The sequence below is a fragment of the Eucyclogobius newberryi genome, unplaced genomic scaffold, assembly GCF_026437365.1.
Source record: "Eucyclogobius newberryi isolate DKJ021-1_F unplaced genomic scaffold, fEucNew1.0.hap1 SCAF_9, whole genome shotgun sequence".
Classification (NCBI taxonomy): Eukaryota; Metazoa; Chordata; class Actinopteri; order Gobiiformes; family Gobiidae; genus Eucyclogobius; species Eucyclogobius newberryi.
This window is the reverse complement of record NW_027316532.1, coordinates 21,205,060-21,225,173: the sequence shown is the minus strand read 5'-3', so window position 1 is coordinate 21,225,173 and position 20,114 is coordinate 21,205,060. Positions and strand designations below refer to the sequence as shown.

Below are 20,114 nucleotides of genomic sequence, written 5' to 3'. Positions count from 1 at the left end.
GACAGTATTGCACATGATTATGTCAGTATTGCGTATGATTATGTCAGTACTTGTGCAGTACATATGCACAATGTAAAAGAAAAGAAATATGTCAAACTTGACCGCGGTGCATCTAGCGTTCTCTTACGCCACTTTCCCGGTGACGCACGCAGCAGGGGCGGGGCCTTTCGAGGAGGTTATATAAACGCCTGCGCAGTCCGTCCGCTCTCCACCTTCCACGCACTTAACGACCCGCCGCTTCCCCCCCGTCAGTGACCGCGTCCTCTGCGGCTGTCGCGCTGTGGGCTAGACACCGACGCTAACGCTGGAGTTCTAACACCAACAACGGGGTAAGCGACCGACTCCAACCGAACTGCGCCATTTTTTTGCAGAAAAAACTCCGAAAATCCTGCTTTTTTTCGCCTGCGTTTCTGCTCCGTCAACGCGCTTCTCGACGTCAACCAAAGCGTCCAGCGCGTTCGAAGCTTGTTGACGCTATTGTTCGCGCTGTAGTTGTAGTTGTCGGTGTTGTTGGTGTCGGTTTGCAAAAGGAATCACGGGTTTAAGCTCATTTTGTCTTTAATGCGTTGTGTTCTATTGTAAGTGGCGCTGTTGTTGTGCCCGTTTCGCTGCAAAGTGCGTTTGTTCATTCCGCACGCGCAACGTACGCGTAAGTAACTCGCGTTTTCTCCCCTTAAATTGCAGTTTTAAGTGTGAGCAAAACTATTTGCTTTGCTTTTTCTACGGTCATTTTCATACAAACGACACATTTAATGCACGTTTTTGTTTGAAAGTTATTTACTGTCGTCGGTCATTGTTTTTCGGTTGCACCATTTTGGAGTGAAACTGTAATTTTCTTGCTTTTATATTGGAAAGTGATTAAAACTTGGAGCATATTTGAACTGTGGTGAGTTGTGAGCGCGAGGGATCTTTATTTCTTCAAAATTGACATAACATTGCACGCACTTTTGTAAAATGGCTTTACAAGTCAGGATTTTGCTCCATTTACACCTCCATTTTGTTAATAAGTCAAGTTTCCAACATAAATCTCTTGTTCCATGTCAAAACAGCCATTTGTCATTGCATTATGTAACATTTCACTCTTTACTCTTTGTTTATACCACGCTTCCTGTGCTAGTTTTCCTTTTAAACAACCACATTTGACACATTTATCAAACTTAAACCACAGTAAAACACATGCACGTGGAACATTAGGAGTCTGTGGACAGAACTGGACCAGGGGCCCCCGCGGTGACCCAAATGCTGACCAGTGTGGAGCAGGGGCGAGTCTGCACCAGGCACTGATTGTTTACGGCCTCGAGAGCATGTGACGGGGAGATTAGTCAAGTCTTTTCATAGTCTTCCCGTAACCTAGCAACGTGTGGGGGGGTAAACTGGACTTCTGGAGGGTCTTCTAACGCCGCAGTGTTTATGTCGTTCTCAGGGCTCCCGTTCAAAGCGCCGCAGCAGCAAGACCGACCCAGCGCAGTGTGATCGCTCGCAAGTCCCTCCGGAAACAGCCCGTTTGTTTTTCGGGAGAGTTGCCTCTTTCGACACCCGACCGACTGCCGCCGTCGTCGCACGTCCCAAAATCGCCCCCCCCCCCTCAAATCGGAGAAAATGGTTCAAAACAAGATCACCGAAGTCACCGGGTTCCACCGCTCTTTCAAGGTGAGTCCGCCGAGACCGCTGTCCGGAGCCCGGCGAGCGAGGACTATTTATAAACCGCATCTGGCGCTTTCCCCACCGTCTCGCTCGGCCTCGCTCGTGTTCAGCGTAGCCGTGGAAACCAGAGCAATGGATGTTACGGATATTTTTGCACTTCTTCGCTGCACTTTTTTTTAAATCCGAGCTGGTTTTATGGTTCTAGATAAGTGCGTTCTATCGGCCGGAGCTAACCATTAACGTCCGCTCGTAAACGTTGATACGAAGGCATTCCGACCGACTTTGTTTCTCCATTTCCCCAGGGCCAGAATCCCTTCGAGTCTGACTTCAATAAAAATGGATCCCACCTCATCGATTCTTTCAATTTCGACCCCTCCCTAAGACACGGTGAGCGAGCGAACGCCTCCGCAAACGCCCGTTATATTATAGATAATGTATGTCTAATGTCTGTCATGTGTTCACAGACATGCCCACCAGCCAGCCCATCGACATCCCCGACGCCAAGAAGAGAAACAAGAAGAAGAAGCGTTGCCGGGCGACCGACAGTTTCTCCGGTCGATTTGAAGGTGAGGAAAACGCAGCCCGGGTTATTTTTGTTTTTTGTTTTAACTTTGCAGCACAAACTAGCGTCTCACGTTGGCCTTTGTGTTTCAGACGTTTACAGACTTCAAGAGGAGGTTCTGGGAGAAGGAGCTTATGCCCGAGTGCAAACCTGCATCAACCTCATCACCAACAAGGAGTACGCCGTCAAGGTAACAACGCCCCGCCCACTCTAACCGTACAGTGTTTAGTTCTGCTGCAGCGTGACCAAGGCTTTTAGATAGGATTTGAAAACACTCAAATGCCCGTTCACGTTTTAAAATACACCGTCCAAAATACGGGGAGACGGGCGTCTATCTAATAGCCTGGCGTGACCTCTGACCCCGGGAGCTTCATCGTGAGCGCTAACGGACTAAACTGAGGCTGTGTCAAAGTATCTTCTGGTTGTGTCTGTGCTGCGTGAGGCTCAGTGTCTGTTGTTTTCATGTTCAGAGACTCCTCCTCGTCGTTGCTGCTCCACTTTACAGTTGAAGCGTGCAACACAAGCTGCTTCTGCTGCTTCTGCTGCTTTTACACCACTTCCCCTCTGTTTTGACCGCGGCGGCCAATCAAGGCGCAGGAGCAGGTCCACCCACCCCTTTCCCCTTCCCCCGCGTGGCCTGTAGAGGGCGCCGGCGCTGAGAACATGGTGTACCAGTTGCCGTACCAAAACAAAGCCCACATAGAGGAAGGCGGGTGCAGGGCCGTGACCCGGGCTGTTTACACTGCTTTGTTCTTCCAGCGCACAGAGAGTGGGCGGGACGACTGTCTGTGGGAGGGACTTGTGAGAACACGTCCTTGGCTTCAACTTCCCCCTTTTTATTTCTGGAACACATTGTGCAACGCCAAAGTCCAAAGACATGCATGTGTTAGGTAACATTGGCAACTCTAAATTGGCCCTAGTGAATGAATGTGAGCGTGAACTGTCTGTAATGTCTATGTCTCTGTGTTGGCCCTGCGACAAGTTGGCCACTGTCCAGGGTGTACCCCGCCTAAGGCCCGAAGTCACTGGGATAGGCTCCAGTCACCCGCGACCCCGAAAGGGAACAAGCGGTAGAAAATGGATGGATTGTGCAACGCCGTCGTTTCGCTGGTTTGAGGCCAAAAGCTGCAGGATGTATCACAAGCAACTGCAAAAGTGAAAGACGTTCTGTGCAAGCAACAAATGATCAGTTTATCCTTTTAGTTTAAATGTAGTTTAGAAGTTCTTTTAGTCTTTTCTTAGATGCCTTCGCTCCTGGGCACGTTTCAAATGTGAACTTGGAACAGGATTCGACAGTTAAGTTAGATATATTCCCAAAATTGTTCATCTATAAAGTCCAACTGGTGTTTTGTTTTCCTTTTCAAGCGAAATGCCACAACTTGAGTAAACTTTCTGCATATCTAAACCAGGACTAAACCAGGACTAAACCAGGACTAAACCAGGACTAAACCAGGACTAAACCAGGACTAAACCAGGACTAAACCAGGACTAAACCAGGACTAATGCGTCTGCGTTTAAGGCACGTTTCCCCCCATGACCGGGTTTGCATTTCGCCATCATAAATATTTCAGACTCGTCGCTTCTTTTTGTGTCGCATCAGTGTCGTTTTGCCCTGGACGGATCGCTTAAATCCCCCGAGACTGGAGTTTAGGGGGAGGGACGAGGTTGTTATAGGAGACGAGGCGCTGCTCCAGACTCCAGATGTCCCGACGCCGCGCCCCTCCCCCCTCCAGCCTTTACCCCTGCAGACGGGCCACGCGCACGCTCCCGTGTTACTGCCGCAACAAAAGCCCCGACGCCGCAGCGCTCGACTTAGAGTCCACGTCGAAGTGAGAGGAATTTGCAACGGCGCGCGACGTTACAGGGGAATCACGACAACCACAGCTCGTCGCAGAAACGAAATGATCCGCCGAAACGAAAAAAAATGAACGAAATGATCTGCTAAAACAAAAGGACCGTTTTGCGTAGCGCTTGTTATTGACTAGTCACAACTATTCGATAATATAACATGTTTTTGATCATATTGGCACGATTATGTGACTTTACAGGCTCTAAAACTCGTACGAAAAGACCATTTACAAAGATGATTGCATTATTGGAACATATATGCAATCATAACACTTTATTCACTGATTCGGTCTGAAGGCTTATTAAATACTGTCGTTGCAGTCGTATTTGTTGCTAAACGACTGTAGCCCTTTCGTGACCTCCTGAGTCTGTTTTTAGCGAAAGTTGTCGTCCGCTGCTGACTCAGAACGCGGCGTTGCCCGCGGCGTTTGGTCTGCCCCCCCCCCCTCCCCCGTCGTCCCCAGCCCAGACTCGCTTCAATACTTCAATAACCACCGTAATCCCACCACCGGGAAGAGAAGCGAGCACAATAACTGGAACGTTCAAGCGTGTTTTCCTTTTCCCCCCTGTTTGTGTCGCTGTCAGCAGTCTGCTGCAGCTGGTGGGCCTCTTTGTGGTCCGCTCCAGCCAGGTTTATATTTAGACCCCGCCATCTTTGTGTCATTATCGAACACACTTTAAGATCGTTTTCGGAGCGGCAGGGGGAGTAAATGGGCTTGGATGCTCGGCGATGCTAGTGTTTTGGCGCAGAATGTCACATGTGGGCTGCGCTTGTATTTGCGTTTGTCACGAGGCGGGCGCAACGTTTGCATTTGGCCTGGAAGGAAGCCAAAGCCCCGGGGCACGGCGCTGGCACACGGCGTAATCGTTCACGCGGTTTAAGAATGCGGAAGAAACGGTGTCACAGGAGCGGCGAGGGAGGCGATCTGAACCTTCACTCGCAGCTCAGGGGTCTTTACTGCACTTTTTGGGGATTTCTCTCTAAATTTGATCCACGTTTGCATCCGCAGATCATCGAGAAGAGGCCGGGCCACAGCCGCAGCCGCGTCTTCCGCGAGGTCGAGATGCTGTACCAGTGCCAGGGACACAGGTGAGCCCAGTGTAAGATGAAGCCGCTCGCTCTGCACGTTGATTTCGCTCACGGCGGCGTTTTTACAGTAACATTCTGGAGCTGGTGGAGTTTTTCGAAGAGGAAGACAAATTCTACCTTGTGTTTGAGAAGCTCCGAGGAGGTACGTCGACCCCACGGCGCGTTCAAGATCGACCGCTGACCCGCCGTGTAGTTTGTTTCACGGCGCGAGACTGAACAGCTGCGTGGTTCTCTTTTTTTTCACTTTCAGGCTCCATCTTGGTGCACATTCACAAGAGGCAGCGCTTCTGCGAACAGGAGGCCAGTCTTGTCGTGCAGGACATCGCAAGCGCCTTAGATTTCCTCCACAACAAGGGTGAGTGGAGCCTCGGGGGGGCCGGGCTTTTCCCCAAACGAGCGGCGGAACACGGCTAAGATTACACGCCGTGAACAGGAGTCGGAGCGCTCGCGTCGTCCACACTTTGTTTTACGCTCGTGAACTGTACATTGTCGTGACGCGGTGTCGTTTTGTGTTGCAGGAATGGCACATAGAGACCTGAAGCCTGAAAATATTCTCTGTGAGAGTACGGACAAGGTGAGTGTCAACACCACGCGGGACGACACGGGACTGAGACCGTCACCATATAACGATTATTCAAGTTAAAATGGGACAAAAACATGTGCATTTAGATTTATTTTGTAGACTAAAGAATGACTTAAAAATACTTAAGGTCACATTTATGCACCCTTTTTAAGTTGACTATTATATTGTGACCTAGATAATCGAAATTATTGATTAACCCAATGATAATCTAGACTCCCGTGCATGTTGCTTTGCTGTTTGTTTGTTTGTTTATATGCTTGTTTACACGTTTGTTTGCTTCGTCCCTCAGATTTCTCCCGTCAAAATCTGTGACTTTGACTTGGGAAGTGGGATTAAGTTGAACAGTGACAGTTCCCCGATCTCCACACCGGAGCTGCTCACTCCGGTAAGTCTTCGCTCTGATAAGACGCGATAACGACACGAGCTGCCGATCCCGTTTTTAATCACTGAAGGTTAATTACGGTGCTTTTTGCGGTTGTAAAATGCTATCGCTTTCCAGGCGATGGCTCATTGGTCGACATTAGTGGTGTCAGCGGCAAAGGCGCGCTGCGATTGGTTGAGGATGTTGTGTTGAAAGGTTAAGGAAGTTCACTGACAGTTGGCAACGCCTCTTCCTGTGCGTTGAGGGTCATTGACGGACTATATCAGCGGAGTTTACCCCCGGTCACTTTTCCCTCTTATCAGCCGTAAACACTGAGCGGCTTCGTGAGGTCGCGCTTGTTTAACCCTCAGCGCTTTGGCTCGCCGTCGCTACGGAGCCGCGGCGGGACACGCGCCGTGACGGAGCGGAGCAGGTGAACCGCGCCCGCCCCGGGAATGCAGGGGCTTTTTTTCTGCCCGCGTAACTCCATCCCTCAGGTTCCCGGGTCGCAATAGTCCCGGGACTATTTGTGGGACGGAGAGGCTTTTTCGGGCCGTCTGGAGGCGTCGCACATGTCTTCATTTCAAAAGTAGTAAAAATGATGGGCAGAATGTGGAAATGTAGATATTTTAGTGTTTTTAAATGGTGTGAGGTGATATTTCTGCACTTTTGTGGTTCCTTTACAATCGTCTTATGATTAAATCTCAACTTCTACGTTTCATATTCTCTGACCGCCGTTATCGGGACTCTCAAACAAAGCTGATCGATTCATTTTGGTCACTATTGTCCAGCTTTACTTTGCTTTTGCTGGGTTACGTCAGTGTCACATGGTGCGACCTTTAAAACACAAAAGAGCCGGACCAATCACATCGTCACTAATGGAAGTATTGCACCAAAGCAAAGCCGCATTCCCATCACTCTAAACGTGTAGCTCGATGGACGTTTGGCGTGTTTGTGACTTTTAGAAGGACGGATCTCGTGTTTTGGAAAGACTACGATCGCTGTGTGAGGAAATGAGACGTTCCCCCTCTGCGCTTTCTTGTCCCACACACACAAAAGCAGCTTCTAGAAAGTGCGGTTTGCCATCCTGCCTCGTCCACATGGCAACTGCGCCGCGATTGGCCGGCACGCGGGCTGGGGGGAGGGGCTTGGGTGGAGCTCCTGCCTTGTTGTTCAGCGCGATTCAGAGGAAATCTTGTGACTTGCCAGTGTTTTCAGGGCTGCAATAAACTATTAAACTAGTCTTTTTATTTTAAGTGTCAAAATGGTTAATTATGTCAGTTTGATTAGTCTTTGCAGCACTTTGTTTTTATACTTTTACCATGATGCAACGGCGTCTTTCATTTAAGACTAAAATGTAGGCCTAACACTCTGAACATGTAAATACAATACATATAAAACAAATACAAGTTTAAATATGAAGGCTGAAGGCTTCTAGATTGAGAATATTTACAAATGAAGTGTTTTAGTGGTAATTCTTTTAATTTTTTTTTTTTTTTTAAATTAAACCGCTTTTATTTGCTATAGTTTGGAGTCTGTATCGTCCAAATAACTATTGCGAGTCCTTTTTAATAGTCTACTTGTGAAAATTATTCTGATCGTTGTAAAATGTCCAGCGCCGGTGAAACAATTTAATTGCACCTTTCTAGGAAAAGTTGCGTCACTCAAACCGGCTTCTTCCAGTTCTTCTTGTTTTGACGTTCGATATTTACAACAGTCTCAGCACATAAATCTACCACGCTGGTCGTCCTGTCCCGTTCAGAGCGCCAGACTAAGCCCCCTGATGTAAAGCCTCTGCTCTGCAAACACCGGTCCTGACGATCACGTGGTCGTCGCAGGAAATCCTCAGAGCAGAAAGCAAAGCAAGAGAAAATACAGTGCGGTAACAGTTCCTGGTACGGGGCCCAGAGCGGCTTTAAAGTGGCCGTGACGCTGTGCCAGCTTACAGTAAAAGCCACCGCAGCCAATGAGAAGCCGGCAGAGGGTTTCTATAGAAGTTTGTGTTTAACGTTCTGGCTCCGGTCGCGGCTCAAAGCGTCACAATTGGCAAATCGTAAACACAGCGATTATTTCACCTCCTCGTTTCCTCAGCTTCCTTTTTATGATGTAAACAAACGTCAGCCCTGTAAATTTAGCCCACGCCATTGTTTGACTCGTTAGACTCGTTCTCTACTTGAATAATTGGTTAAAACGTATCAGACGTGTTGAAATATGGTGATTAAAGTCTTCTGAAAAGGGAATTTTAAGCGTTATCGACAAATGCAAGAAATCATTCTCAACATTTTGATTTGAATAACACGGCAGTTTTTGGTGTTCAAAGGTCAAATCTCAATTGGGACGTAAGTTTAACTTGTGGGAAAGTGGGCTCCATAATTTGGCGAAACCCTCCACGGTCCCGTTTACACGACCTGAATAGAGGCCGGTCGGACCACTCGGGCGGCCCCTATAGAGCGTGGGGGGGATGGGCCGGGGAGAGACTGAGGCAGCTTTGTCCCTGCACAGATTCCATCGCGCTAAAGTGCGGGTATGTAAGGCTCGGGAGTTTGCGGTTCGGGCACAGCCGGCCCTTGGCACCAGGGCACAATAGACTTGTTCCTGTCGACGGGCGCGATATAGATGGAGAGATAGAGATAGATAGATAGATAGATAGATATCTATATCTCTATTAGGTCAGTGTTGTTTTCCAGCGCCAATGTCGGTCACGCCGGGGCAGCTGACGAGTACAGTGCACGCCTCGAGGCCTTTTCCACTCACAGAACCAAACGAGCCTTGTTCCTGTGATGTCCTGCCGCATCTCATGTCCCGTCCCCGTCCCGTTTTTCTTCTTACATAAAGTATTCTCTGCGTTTGTGTGCTCCGGTTATGCAAGAGTCCTGCTGTTCAGCCAATCCTCTTTCCCGACTCTGGCCTAGTTTCCGTGGTGAGCTACATAACGGCGCAGAGTCGCTCCTGCAGCGGTCGCCGGTGACTCACGGCCCACGTAACGGGCCGAGTTAAAGCGGCCCCGCCCGACTACTCATCAGCCCTGATACACAACTGGCCAAAGCCTCAACTCGTTTCCTTTTTATAGAGAAGAGTGAAGTTGTTGTGTTGCGTTAGTGCAGAGTGGAGAGTGGAGAGTGGAGAGGATAAAGTATTTGAATGTGTGAAGTTAAAGGTGGAATGGACGATTTTTTATTTTTTTTTTATTTTTTATTTTTTTTAAAAGCAAATTTATCATATTTCCTCGTGGCGTGGATAAATCATTTGTCCTGCCACGTATCAATCATGAAACGCACCTACCGCTCACCTGCAGCCGCGTGCAGTTCGTCCCCACGTTTCTGCGTGCCTAAGCGCATGGATCTATCATAATATAGTTCCCCTCAGTGTACGGGGAAAAATTTAAGACGGAGAAAGACATTTCGAGCTGACGCAGAAGTGGACAAATCTACGAGAGATGCGATGCGCTCCGTTGCGCTAATAAACAAACACACACGTGTGTGTATCAGTCCGCACGGGGAGTGCGCATACGCACTTCCACCTGCGTTCTCAAATCGCCGAAAAATCGTCCATTGCGCCTTTAAATCTGTGACGGCCCGAGGTCCTGCGCCGCACCACGAGGAATCAGCGGAGGCCAGGAATGGCAAAGCTCTGTTCTGATTGTGTGTCCTGCTCTGTCCTGACTCTGTGCCGCTTGTGTGTTGCAGTGTGGCTCAGCCGAGTACATGGCGCCTGAGGTGGTGGAGGCCTTTAACGAGGAGGCCACCATCTACGACAAGCGCTGTGACCTGTGGAGTCTGGGGGTCATCCTGTACATCATGTTGAGCGGGTATCCGCCGTTTGTGGGCCGCTGTGGGGGCGACTGTGGCTGGGAGCTGGGGGAGCCCTGCCACACCTGTCAGGTAAAGGTTCTACCACATTTGACCACGTTTAACACGTTCTGTCGACTGAAGTAACGCTCTCCTCCTCCTCTCCACAGAATACTCTGTTTGAGAGCATTCAGGAAGGAACGTACGAGTTCCCAGAAAAAGACTGGGCTCACATCTCCTCAAGTGCCAAAGACCTCATTTCCAAACTTCTAGTTCGGGATGCCAAAAACCGACTGAGTGCCAGCCAGGTGCTGCAGCACCCCTGGGTGCAGAGGGTAAGTCCTGCCTGAGGGATATTAATATTATTGTTTGAGTTCTAATAAACTCTTTCATATTCAGGGTGCTTCTGATATTCTGCCGACCTCCATTCTGCACCAGAGGTGAGTGAATCCAGTGTGAGAATGACACGATGTCTGAGGCTTTAGTCTAAACTCTCTTTGTGTTGTTCAGAACCAGCATCGCCCGGGACCTGACGTTCTTCGCGGACAAAGCCATGGCGGTCAACAGGCAGCTGGCTGAACAGGACGGGATGGAGGAGCAGCAGCAGCAGCAGGAGGACGTTCCCTTCGTGGTCACTGCGAGCGGGTCGTCCATGCACCTGTCTCCTCCCTCAGACTCCAAACTGGCCCGGCGTCGCCAGAGGAACAGCCAGCCCAAAACTGGCCCCGTGTCGGCCGCTGAGCTGCGAAAGCTCCTGGCTCCTCTGGTCATCGTGGGGGACTGTGCCTGACCTCATCGGGACCAGAGCTGAGACCAGAAGACTGCCCCGCCTCCTGACTCCGCCTCCTCTGCCTCGGACTCTGGCCTTGTCCTGCCCAGCTCTGCCTCGTCAATGCCTTCTGCACTTCTGCAGCACTTCTGAAGCACAACTACACGACGTGCACGTTAATGTTCGGGGAGGGCCAGGGTTCATTTGGAGGGGCTTTTCCTAAATTATAAATATAATTTTTCATACAACTCCGTTTGGAAGAAATCGGACACTGTCTCAAAGACTAAAACACCAAAGGACTTGTGCTGCTCCACAACTGGATCCACTGTGAATGAAAGTTGGGTTGTGCCTGTATGTATCTGCATGTATGACCTATCTGCACATACGTACACGCTTATGCAATACGCCATGACGTCCGAGGGCGTGCAGTCGGGTCAAACGCTGCCCGCGCCTGGAGCAGTCTTAAGCTCAAATCCATGTAAAGGTGATAAATATTGGCCATGCACTTAAAGATGTTCCTAGCCATGACTCACTGTTGCACACATGTACGCAGTGGTAACAAACCAAAAGGCCACATGTTTGACCCGTGTTTGACCTGTGTCCAGTGTTTGAGCACGGCAGGTTTGATCGTCATGTAAATGTTTCAGACGACGTCCTTTACTACAACCACAACTTGTACTTTTTTTTTTTTTTTTTTTTTTACAATTCAGTTTTAATTGTCCTAATATTTTGGCAGTAAACGTATGTATCCCTGTGATGAGAGTTTGCAAAAGCACATTCAAGCAAATGTGACCATTTATTTTCCTTTCAGTTTGTGTAAAAAAAAAAAAAACTTTAGGACCTTTTTTTCAGGGTTAAGATTTACAGTCCTGTATCTCCATGAAGCCCTTGAATGTAAGACAGATGGACAAAAGATTTCTAAGTAAATCAAACATGAAAAACTATTTAAAAACGGGAGAAAAAAAATTAAAAGGAAAAACATTCCAAAAGTTTAACAAAAAAAAAGTCTTCCATTGACATTTTTGAAAACTCCATGTCACACGTGCCACACCGAGTTCGTTCTGTTTCCTTCTCATTTTGGGACGATTAATAAGCTTTTTTTTTCCTATAATTTTTCAAGCAGGTGCTGTTGAGTTCAGGTTAAACACCAGAGATTTTCCTTTATTTTTATACATTGGTGTTTTGTTGTTTTTCGGTGGTGAATGCGGAGTGTTCGAGTCGGTCTGGAGGGTTCCAGGCCCAGAGAAGGAGAGAATTTTAAGTTTTATTTTATGTGTAAAAAAAATGCTACGGCAATAATCGTTTTTGTTCTTTAAGCTAAAACTCATTTAGAAACTGAAAGGAAGTGGACCGAGGTCTCGCCGCGCTGTAGTCATTTCACCAAAGAGTCGCTGCTTGACACCCCCCCCCCCCCCCCCCAGCCGCGCGCTCGCACCGTCACCACGGTGACTGTCACTCTCACGCAGTGGGAATAGTTCAGGATTAGTTTGAGAACGGTCTGTAGTGTAAATGTGAGCCACTCCTGTTCTGCTGATAAAAAGGACACTGTACACGAATCCTTCAGATGCATCGATTATGGGGTTTATGTCTTATACTAAGACTTACTTGAATTTGCGTATGCAGCTGTTTCTTCTCCATTCGGGAAACTACTTCGCTTATAATTGAAGACGGAGGCAAGCTTTGGGTTGATGAAAGACCTTTTACAGTTCAGTATTCTGCCTTCTCCCGAGCGAGCGTGAAAGCGTTCCTACTTTTTGATAGGGACTCTCAGACACGCACACTTTTGACCACGCCCTCTTGTACCTGGTAAAGGATGTTTTTCTGGTCACGGCCATTTCTAATTTTCGTGCAGTGTTTTTTCAGCTGCCTTTTACTGGGGAATGGGACAAATTATATCAAGTCTCAATTTTTTTTTGTGTTTGTCATTGAAGTCGGGAGAGTCATTTATCCAGACCGACTCTTCGTGTTGAATGTAGCCTTGAGGCAAAGCATTTTACAATCCAACACATGTTCCCAAACATTCATTAGACCATTAGATTATGGAAGATGATTGGAATTAACTCCTTTAATACAAGATATTTTTGATTTAAATAAGCACTTTACTGTACCATGTGAATGATTGCAGTTCACTCAAGGCAACATTTGACAGTTGCTGCAGAATTTTGTATTGTTTTTCTAAAAAAAAAAATAAAACGCTTTGAAACGATGTTGAGTTGCATTTTTCTTTAATACGATTAATTTGGATGTGGATATGTAAACCAACATGCACATTATACTGTATAACACTTAAACCTCACTCAATATGACGTGTATTAAGTTTTTCTCATGTTTATTATTTAGCTCTTTTTGCAGCTTTAAGGGATTATTTTTTTAAATGCACACACAGAGCCAATATTAAAAATGCATATTCAACAATATTTCTAATTATGTGACATATTGCCCCTTTAGATTCATGAATAAAATAAAACAATTATATTTACACTCTTTAGGTTCCGGTTAAATAAATAAATGTTTTCTAGAGCATCTCCTGTCATGAACATTTTTAAAAATGTTTCCTCAGTTGTTCAGAAATCCTGATTTAAAGTTGAGTTTGACCAGACCTGATCGTCAGCTGCTGGTGAAAGAAACTGAACCGGGATAAATCATGAGTAAAAGTGAAACATGTGCCGTTGTGAGAAGTCCACACATGTTCCACTGGGTTCAAACGCACTTGAGATTATCAGGAAACTAAAGGTGTGTTTTATTACAGACCAAACTCCTGTGTCAGCAGAAAAGATCCTAAATATATAAGAGCTTCAGAGCCAACGAGCCAAAACCAAATGTCAAAGTGTTGTTGAGGGCTCGTCGATATCAACACCAAGAAACATCTCTGTACTTTTATATAAGGAAATAATGATATTGAGACATGTGTTATAGTCCTGCTTTAGTCCTGCTTAAGACCTGGTTTAGTCCTGGTTTTGTCCTTCTTTAGTCCTGCTTTAGACCTGGTTTAGTCCTGCTTTAGACCTGGTTTAGTCCTGGTTTTGTCCTCTTTTAGTCCTGCTTTAGACCTGGTTTAGTCCTGCTTTAGACCTGGTTTAGTCCTGGTTTTGTCCTCTTTTAGTCCTGCTTTAGACCTGGTTTAGTCCTGGTTTTGTCCTCTTTTAGTCCTGCTTTAGATCTGGTTTAGTCCTGCTTTAGACCTGGTTTAGTCCTGGTTTTGTCCTCTTTTAGTCCTGCTTTAGATCTGGTTTAGTCCTGCTTTAGACCTGGTTTAGTCCTGCTTCTGTCCTGTTATAATCTAGCGTGTTCAAATTTATCTTTAAATGTATTATTTGAGGTTTACATCCTTTAAATGTAAACTGGACGGTAAAATGACCAACAAAAGAGACAAAATGTCACTTCACACACTCAAAGAACGATATCCTCTAATGACAGAAGCTGAATCCCAGGAACCTGGAGACCACATGTGTCGGAACTATTGGAGTGACACAGGATCTCTTGACTCAGATCTTTTCATAGGAACCACAGGCCGGATTTAACTCGTTAGAAATGCAGTGATGATGAAGCACTTTGTTGTTTCACATCCAGATCCTGTCCTCATCCAAGGCAAATCTAAATGTAGCTGACACTTTAAGACTTTTGATTTAAAACAGGTCATTCATCATTGGAGACGGACAATATGTGGCAAAAATACAGAGAATAGAAGAATAATAGAATACAGTCGATAATTAAATTAAAATTTGTAGAGTATAAGACCTACAAATTGTGATATTGACGATGAGATCATCATCAGCTAAAACGTAAAAATACTGTATAATTATCGGCTTGATCGTAAAAAAAAAACGTTTTTAAATGAAGATAAGTTATCTTAAGTTCGGGGGCAGGACCACACCCCTTTCACGCCCTTTCCTGCGGCTACACTATTGAAGCATCCAGGTCACACACATCAGCGTTCGTGACTTCGTGCCCCTCCCTCCGACCTTCTTTTAATTAAAACGTACAATTATCTATAAAAAACAGCAAGACAAACATCAGATATCGGAAGAGAAAACATCCGTATAGAAGAGTTCCTGTAAATAACATCACTTCTGACACTGTTTCAGTAAAGGGCGAAGCTCTTAACTGTATTAAAACCATAAATGGATTATAATCACTAATAATCAGTAGTGTTTTTCCTGCTCGCATTAGTCAGTGGTTTTACATTAACTCCGGCGTCGTTATCACTTGGCCAAGGCTGAGGTCGCGTCCCATGAGGCCGTCTGAAGCTCTTATCAGTCGCTTTCCTCGTTACGAGAGCTGCTCATGTCAGCCGCGGCCTTGGCTGTTGGTAAACACCAAACCTGACGTCAATCATATACATTTACATTAGGGCTTTGTGTCACATGGTCCTCGCATTTTCAATACGTGGCACTTGATATGCATCAGATTTATAATTTGAAGTTAAAGTAATAAAAAGGACAAATGATTAAATAATGTACAAAATCTGGTATGAAAACAAAAACAATGAGAAAACTAAAATGTTCAAATAATTTAATATTGTCCAACGTGAACTTTTTATTCAAGTACGAGTTTCTGTTACGCTCAAGTAGAAGTAAAAGTATGGCATCTAAAAAACTTGATTAAATAGTTACTTGAGTAAACAGAGTATCGACGTGACTCAAACGTGACTCGGGTTTCTCCTGCAACAGTGACGTGAAACTCGACACATGCAGCAGACACAGAGAAGGAGCCTGGTCTGCAGACTGATGCAACCTGCTGCAACCTGGTCCTGAACCTGGTCCTGGTCCTGAACCTGGTCCTGGTCCTGGTCCCGAGCCTGGTCCTGAACCTGGTCCTGTTCCTGGTCCTGGTCCTGGTCCCGAACCTGGTCCTGGTCCTGTTCCTGGTCCTGGTCCTGGTCCCGAACCTGGTCCTGGTCCTGAACCTGGTCCTGGTCCTGAACCTGGTCCTGAACCTGGTCCTGGTCCTGGTCCCGAACCTGGTCCTGGTCCTGGTCCTGAACCTGGTCCTGGTCCTGTTCCTGGTCCTGGTCCTGGTCCCGAACCTGGTCCTGGTCCTGAACCTGGTCCTGGTCCTGAACCTGGTCCTGAACCTGGTCCTGGTCCTGGTCCCGAACCTGGTCCTGGTCCTGGTCCCGAACCTGGTCCTGGTCCTGAACCTGGTCCTGCTCCAGGTCCTGAACCTGGTCCTGAACCTGGTCCTGAACCTGGTCCTGGTCCTGAACCTGGTCCTGAACCTGGTCCTGGTCCTGAACCTGGTCCTGGTGTCCTGGTGTCCTGGTCCTGGTCCTGAACCTGGTCCTGAACCTGGTCCTGAACCTGGTCCTGGTGTCCTGGTGTCCTGGTCCTGGTCCTGAACCTGGTCCTGAACCTGGTCCTGAACCTGGTCCTGGTCCTGAACCTGGTCCTGAACCTGGTCCTGGTCCTGAACCTGGTCCTGGTGTCCTGGTGTCCTGGTCCTGGTCCTGAACCTGGTCCTGGTCCTGGTCCTATATACCTATAATACTGTTCAGAAAAATGTTAAAATATTTTGACACTGTGTCCCACTCAATGTTAGAGCACGATTATTCACAATTACTGAGACCGTGACCATAACAACAGTGAAATCTTTCATTTTCTTTCATTCTCGTGTCACTGTTCCTCAAATTTGTGGCCGGCTTTTATGAAACTGAACTTTCTCAAAGACGAAACAAAACTTAAATGTGACAAAAACAGCCAGATAAAAAAGTAATTTACATTTAATTTTTCTTTATTTTTTAGTCCTGACGACCTTGATATCCGTACCTCAGACAAACTGACATTCAGGCTTCATTTGGAAATGGACAAATTTGGACTCTGGACCATGTGGGACTTTTATTTAAAGTAAAATGTGATGTTCTTTTTATGTCGGTTCTCGAGTTCTGTGTCGAATGGTTAATCTTCTTTAAAACGCTGTGGGGTGAAAACACGAGTATCCAGTTTGGACAGTGGTGATATTGATTGGTTTGTGTGTATTGATGTTTTTGACCGGCCTCCCCCACCACCACGTCGACCCTCTCGAGATATTATTAGACCGCCTCGTGTGCAGAGGTCATCGAGTTTGCTGTTATTTTCGTCCCGGTCTCTCCACATTCTACCATCAATAACGAGCGCGGCAAATCTTTTTCGCCTTTTTTGCCAAACGAGAAAAGCGTCAGGCACAGGAAAAAAACGCTCTGCAATAATCGTCTCCATTACATCCGGTATTCTTCATAGTTTTACGCCGTGTAGTGGCTAGTTTGTGCGATTTAGCGAAGCGAACACAGTAAGCACGAGCCTCCTGCTGGATGACTGGCCTCTCAGTTATGAAACGACCGCGCGGAAAGACGAATCCCGCGGTCATGGATGGTGTGTGTCTGAGAAAGTGTGTCAAATCGCTGAGTCTAAAGGTGAAGCAGAGACTAATCTACTACAGATCTAAGTGTTCCTTCACTTTCACGCATCACGGCAACGCGAACTGAGAGGAACAATGACATGTTTACAGGAAAAACATTTAGAACAAATACTGTGAAATGTCCGGTAAAGCGGTAAAAAACTTGAGGGAAAAAACATGATCTTCAGCTTAAACCTTTTCGATCTTCCTGCGTGACAAGCGTTAATGTCTTTGGAATAATGTCTGTGACCAAAATAAACTAATTAACCCTAAGTTTTGTATTTTTAGATGTGTCAGACTGTCGTGTACTGGCCCGCACTTGTCTTCACTGTTCGCCGCCAGACTGTATTTTACTATGAGATGCTGTTACACCTTCTGCTTTCTAAATATACTGTGCTGAGAAAGCCGACCGTTTTCCACGAACGCAACGTCCACGTGCGACTGAAAACGCGCGACTGAAAACATACAGTCGCAGAGAGCTTGCTCTGTGTCATGTTTTCTTTCTTTTCTTTTTGCTTGCACTATGTCATGTTTTTTTTCTTTTTTTCTTCCTCTGTGTTATGTTTTTTATTTTTTTGCTTGCTCTCTGTGTCATGTTTTTCTCTGTTATTTAAGACATAACAGTAGCTTGTATGAACTATAAATAGAGCGGTTTTCTCACACAATCGTTTTGCTTTTGCTGCTTTGGTCACACAAAACAGTTATATCTGTGTGGAATGTGATGAAGTGAAATTAAAGAAACTAAACTGAACACAAAATAACAATAATAGTGTAGTTTCTTGCATATTTCACAGAAAGAAGAAAAACAAACACGTCCTCAAGTAAAACACGATTTTCAGCATCGTCTTCTTGTGAGACAAAAGTGTCCAAACAAAGCTTCTCGTATCGTCTTTTCTCAGGTCGTTCTGCTAAACATCGACCTCGTTTGAATCATCGTTGCCTTTTCCTGGAATCCACCATTTATCAGACTTTAGAAATATGTAAACAAAACATTCTATAAAGGCAAAAGTGAAGTGGAACATGCAGTGAATTAAATGGAGAGCTTAGATTAACCTCAGAATATCAACAAAATCTGAAAAATGAAGGCGGTTTTGTCAAATGGAAACCACTCAGAGCCCGGTTTAAAGACTTTAACTGCTGTATTTTACTTTATTCTTTATGTAATAGACAATTGTGACGGACGCGAAGCATTTTGGATGAAGGCAAGATCATATTTTTGGGGTTTTACTGGACAAATTTTGAACCAACAATACATAATTTAGCAATTAATCTTCAGATACATGACACAAATTGAACTTTTGTGAAGCTAAAAAGCACATTTCCCCTGCATTTTGTGATAGAAAAAGACACAGACTGCACATTTTTAACCTGGAAACTTAAAATGATTGCTCATTTTTTGTTATAAAGAATTAAAACTATGAACATTTAGCTAAAATGCACTGCGTTTTACTTCATTTCGCCTTCATTCTGAACATTTAACTGCATTTTAAAGCGTCTAAAAACATTCGCCTTTCCACAACATTGACCAGGCTGCACGATGCATGAGTGAAACATGAATAAAATCACAAAGACAAATGAAGCAGAAACTAAAACATCCTCTTGATTTTAAGTTTGCTTTCTCGTGCTGCATCTTGGGAGTGCAGGAGGTCAGTAAAGTAAAAACACTGCAGAGTACAAGGTGTTCCACATGGCCCTGGAAAAGAGAAACAACGAGGAGAAAAAAGAGAAAAGGCCTTGCATAACTTTCATGTACAAACGTCACAGAGGCATGATGCAACTACCCACAAACTATATATTTATTTATTTAATACAGCGCGGCAACAGATCATCTGCGATGACTGTCTCCCTCTAGCGGAAAACCAGGAGAACTACACTGCGACCATTCTATTTATGACAGATTATGTTTTGTACTGTAATTATCCACCCCAATATAGTATATGTAGAGTAGATATGTGGGGGGAAATCTAGTTAATATAGTTTTTTTTAATATTGAGTGTAATAAAGCGTTGCAGAAAGAGCTGATTAATTGAAAATAAACAAATGTAATTCTTTAAATAACAGTAAAAACTCATATTTCTGCACTTTGTTTTGGTCAATTAAGTGCGATATTTAAACCTTAATGTATTATTTACTGGCACGTTTTTTGCACATTTCTGTCTTTTGCCATAATATCATCTGAAATACATCATCGGGATAAAGGACTGGGAACTGCCAAGAACCTTATGACACAATATGCATCCCCATAAATGGAATAATGTGAATTTAATATTACTTTTTCAGCTCAGCAGCTTTTTTTTTTTGGACTGAAAACAGCCTCCAAAAAGATTCACTTGGTCTTCTTAAACTCTCTGTACTTTTATTTCCTCAATCAGACGTGTTTGTTGTCATACTTTGACACGTACATTCTTAATATTTGACATTTTCAAGTAAGGAAATCTAATGGGATATATTTACTTCTGCAGATTTCGATGTTTTGTGCGTTACAAAAATGAAGTTAATTGACGGTTGCAGCTCCATAAAATCACAAAAATTCCTGCAGTTTACAGCGAATTGATTTAAATATCTATCAGGTTTCAATATCATGATTTCCCAACACTTTTCCCCCACAATTTAACTTTACGAGTTGTCTATTTCTTGTTATGTCAGTGAAAGTGCATTTGATGTTCTTCTGCCTGAGTTTACACGTGAAACCGTCGACCGTGAACTCAGCGTACAGTGGTTCAGACAGAGTGTTACATCAGTTCTTACGTAAAGATGAACACAACAGCATCATGGGGCCAAATCCAAGTCATGAGATCCGTTCAGAAATCTGGGAATGATTTAAAAGGACCTAAACTCACCGTACAGTGCGTTATGTAAGACAGTCAAGTCAACATAAACTAAAGGATGAGGTTTGATGTGGAGGATGTCTGAACTGTTTGGCAAAAGGTTCAAAATAGTGGTCTAGTTTGACATGAGAGTATAAATGTTTTAAGACCAGAGAGCCCAATTTAAACGTTGTCCGGATATGCATTTGAAGTTTATGTAATTACAAAGATAAATTGATAGATAAAGCACAAAATCGGATATAAAAACTAGAAATCATATCTGAAGAAGC

General features: G+C 45.2%; 1 protein-coding gene across 1 annotated transcript; it reads left to right on the top strand.

The window, feature by feature from the left end:
* Positions 1-210: 210 nt before the first annotated feature.
* Positions 211-12,853, top strand: mknk2b (MAPK interacting serine/threonine kinase 2b). Its single transcript, XM_072439521.1, has 14 exons — positions 211-329; positions 1,424-1,650; positions 1,947-2,031; positions 2,109-2,210; positions 2,299-2,396; positions 5,065-5,144; positions 5,213-5,286; positions 5,395-5,499; positions 5,663-5,718; positions 6,017-6,112; positions 9,775-9,969; positions 10,047-10,211; positions 10,276-10,316; positions 10,387-12,853. The coding sequence occupies exons 2-14, from the start codon at positions 1,600-1,602 to the stop codon at positions 10,664-10,666; spliced, it is 1,428 nt and encodes a 475-aa protein (XP_072295622.1). The 5' UTR covers positions 211-329; positions 1,424-1,599; the 3' UTR covers positions 10,667-12,853.
* The last annotated feature ends 7,261 nt before the right edge of the window (positions 12,854-20,114 follow it).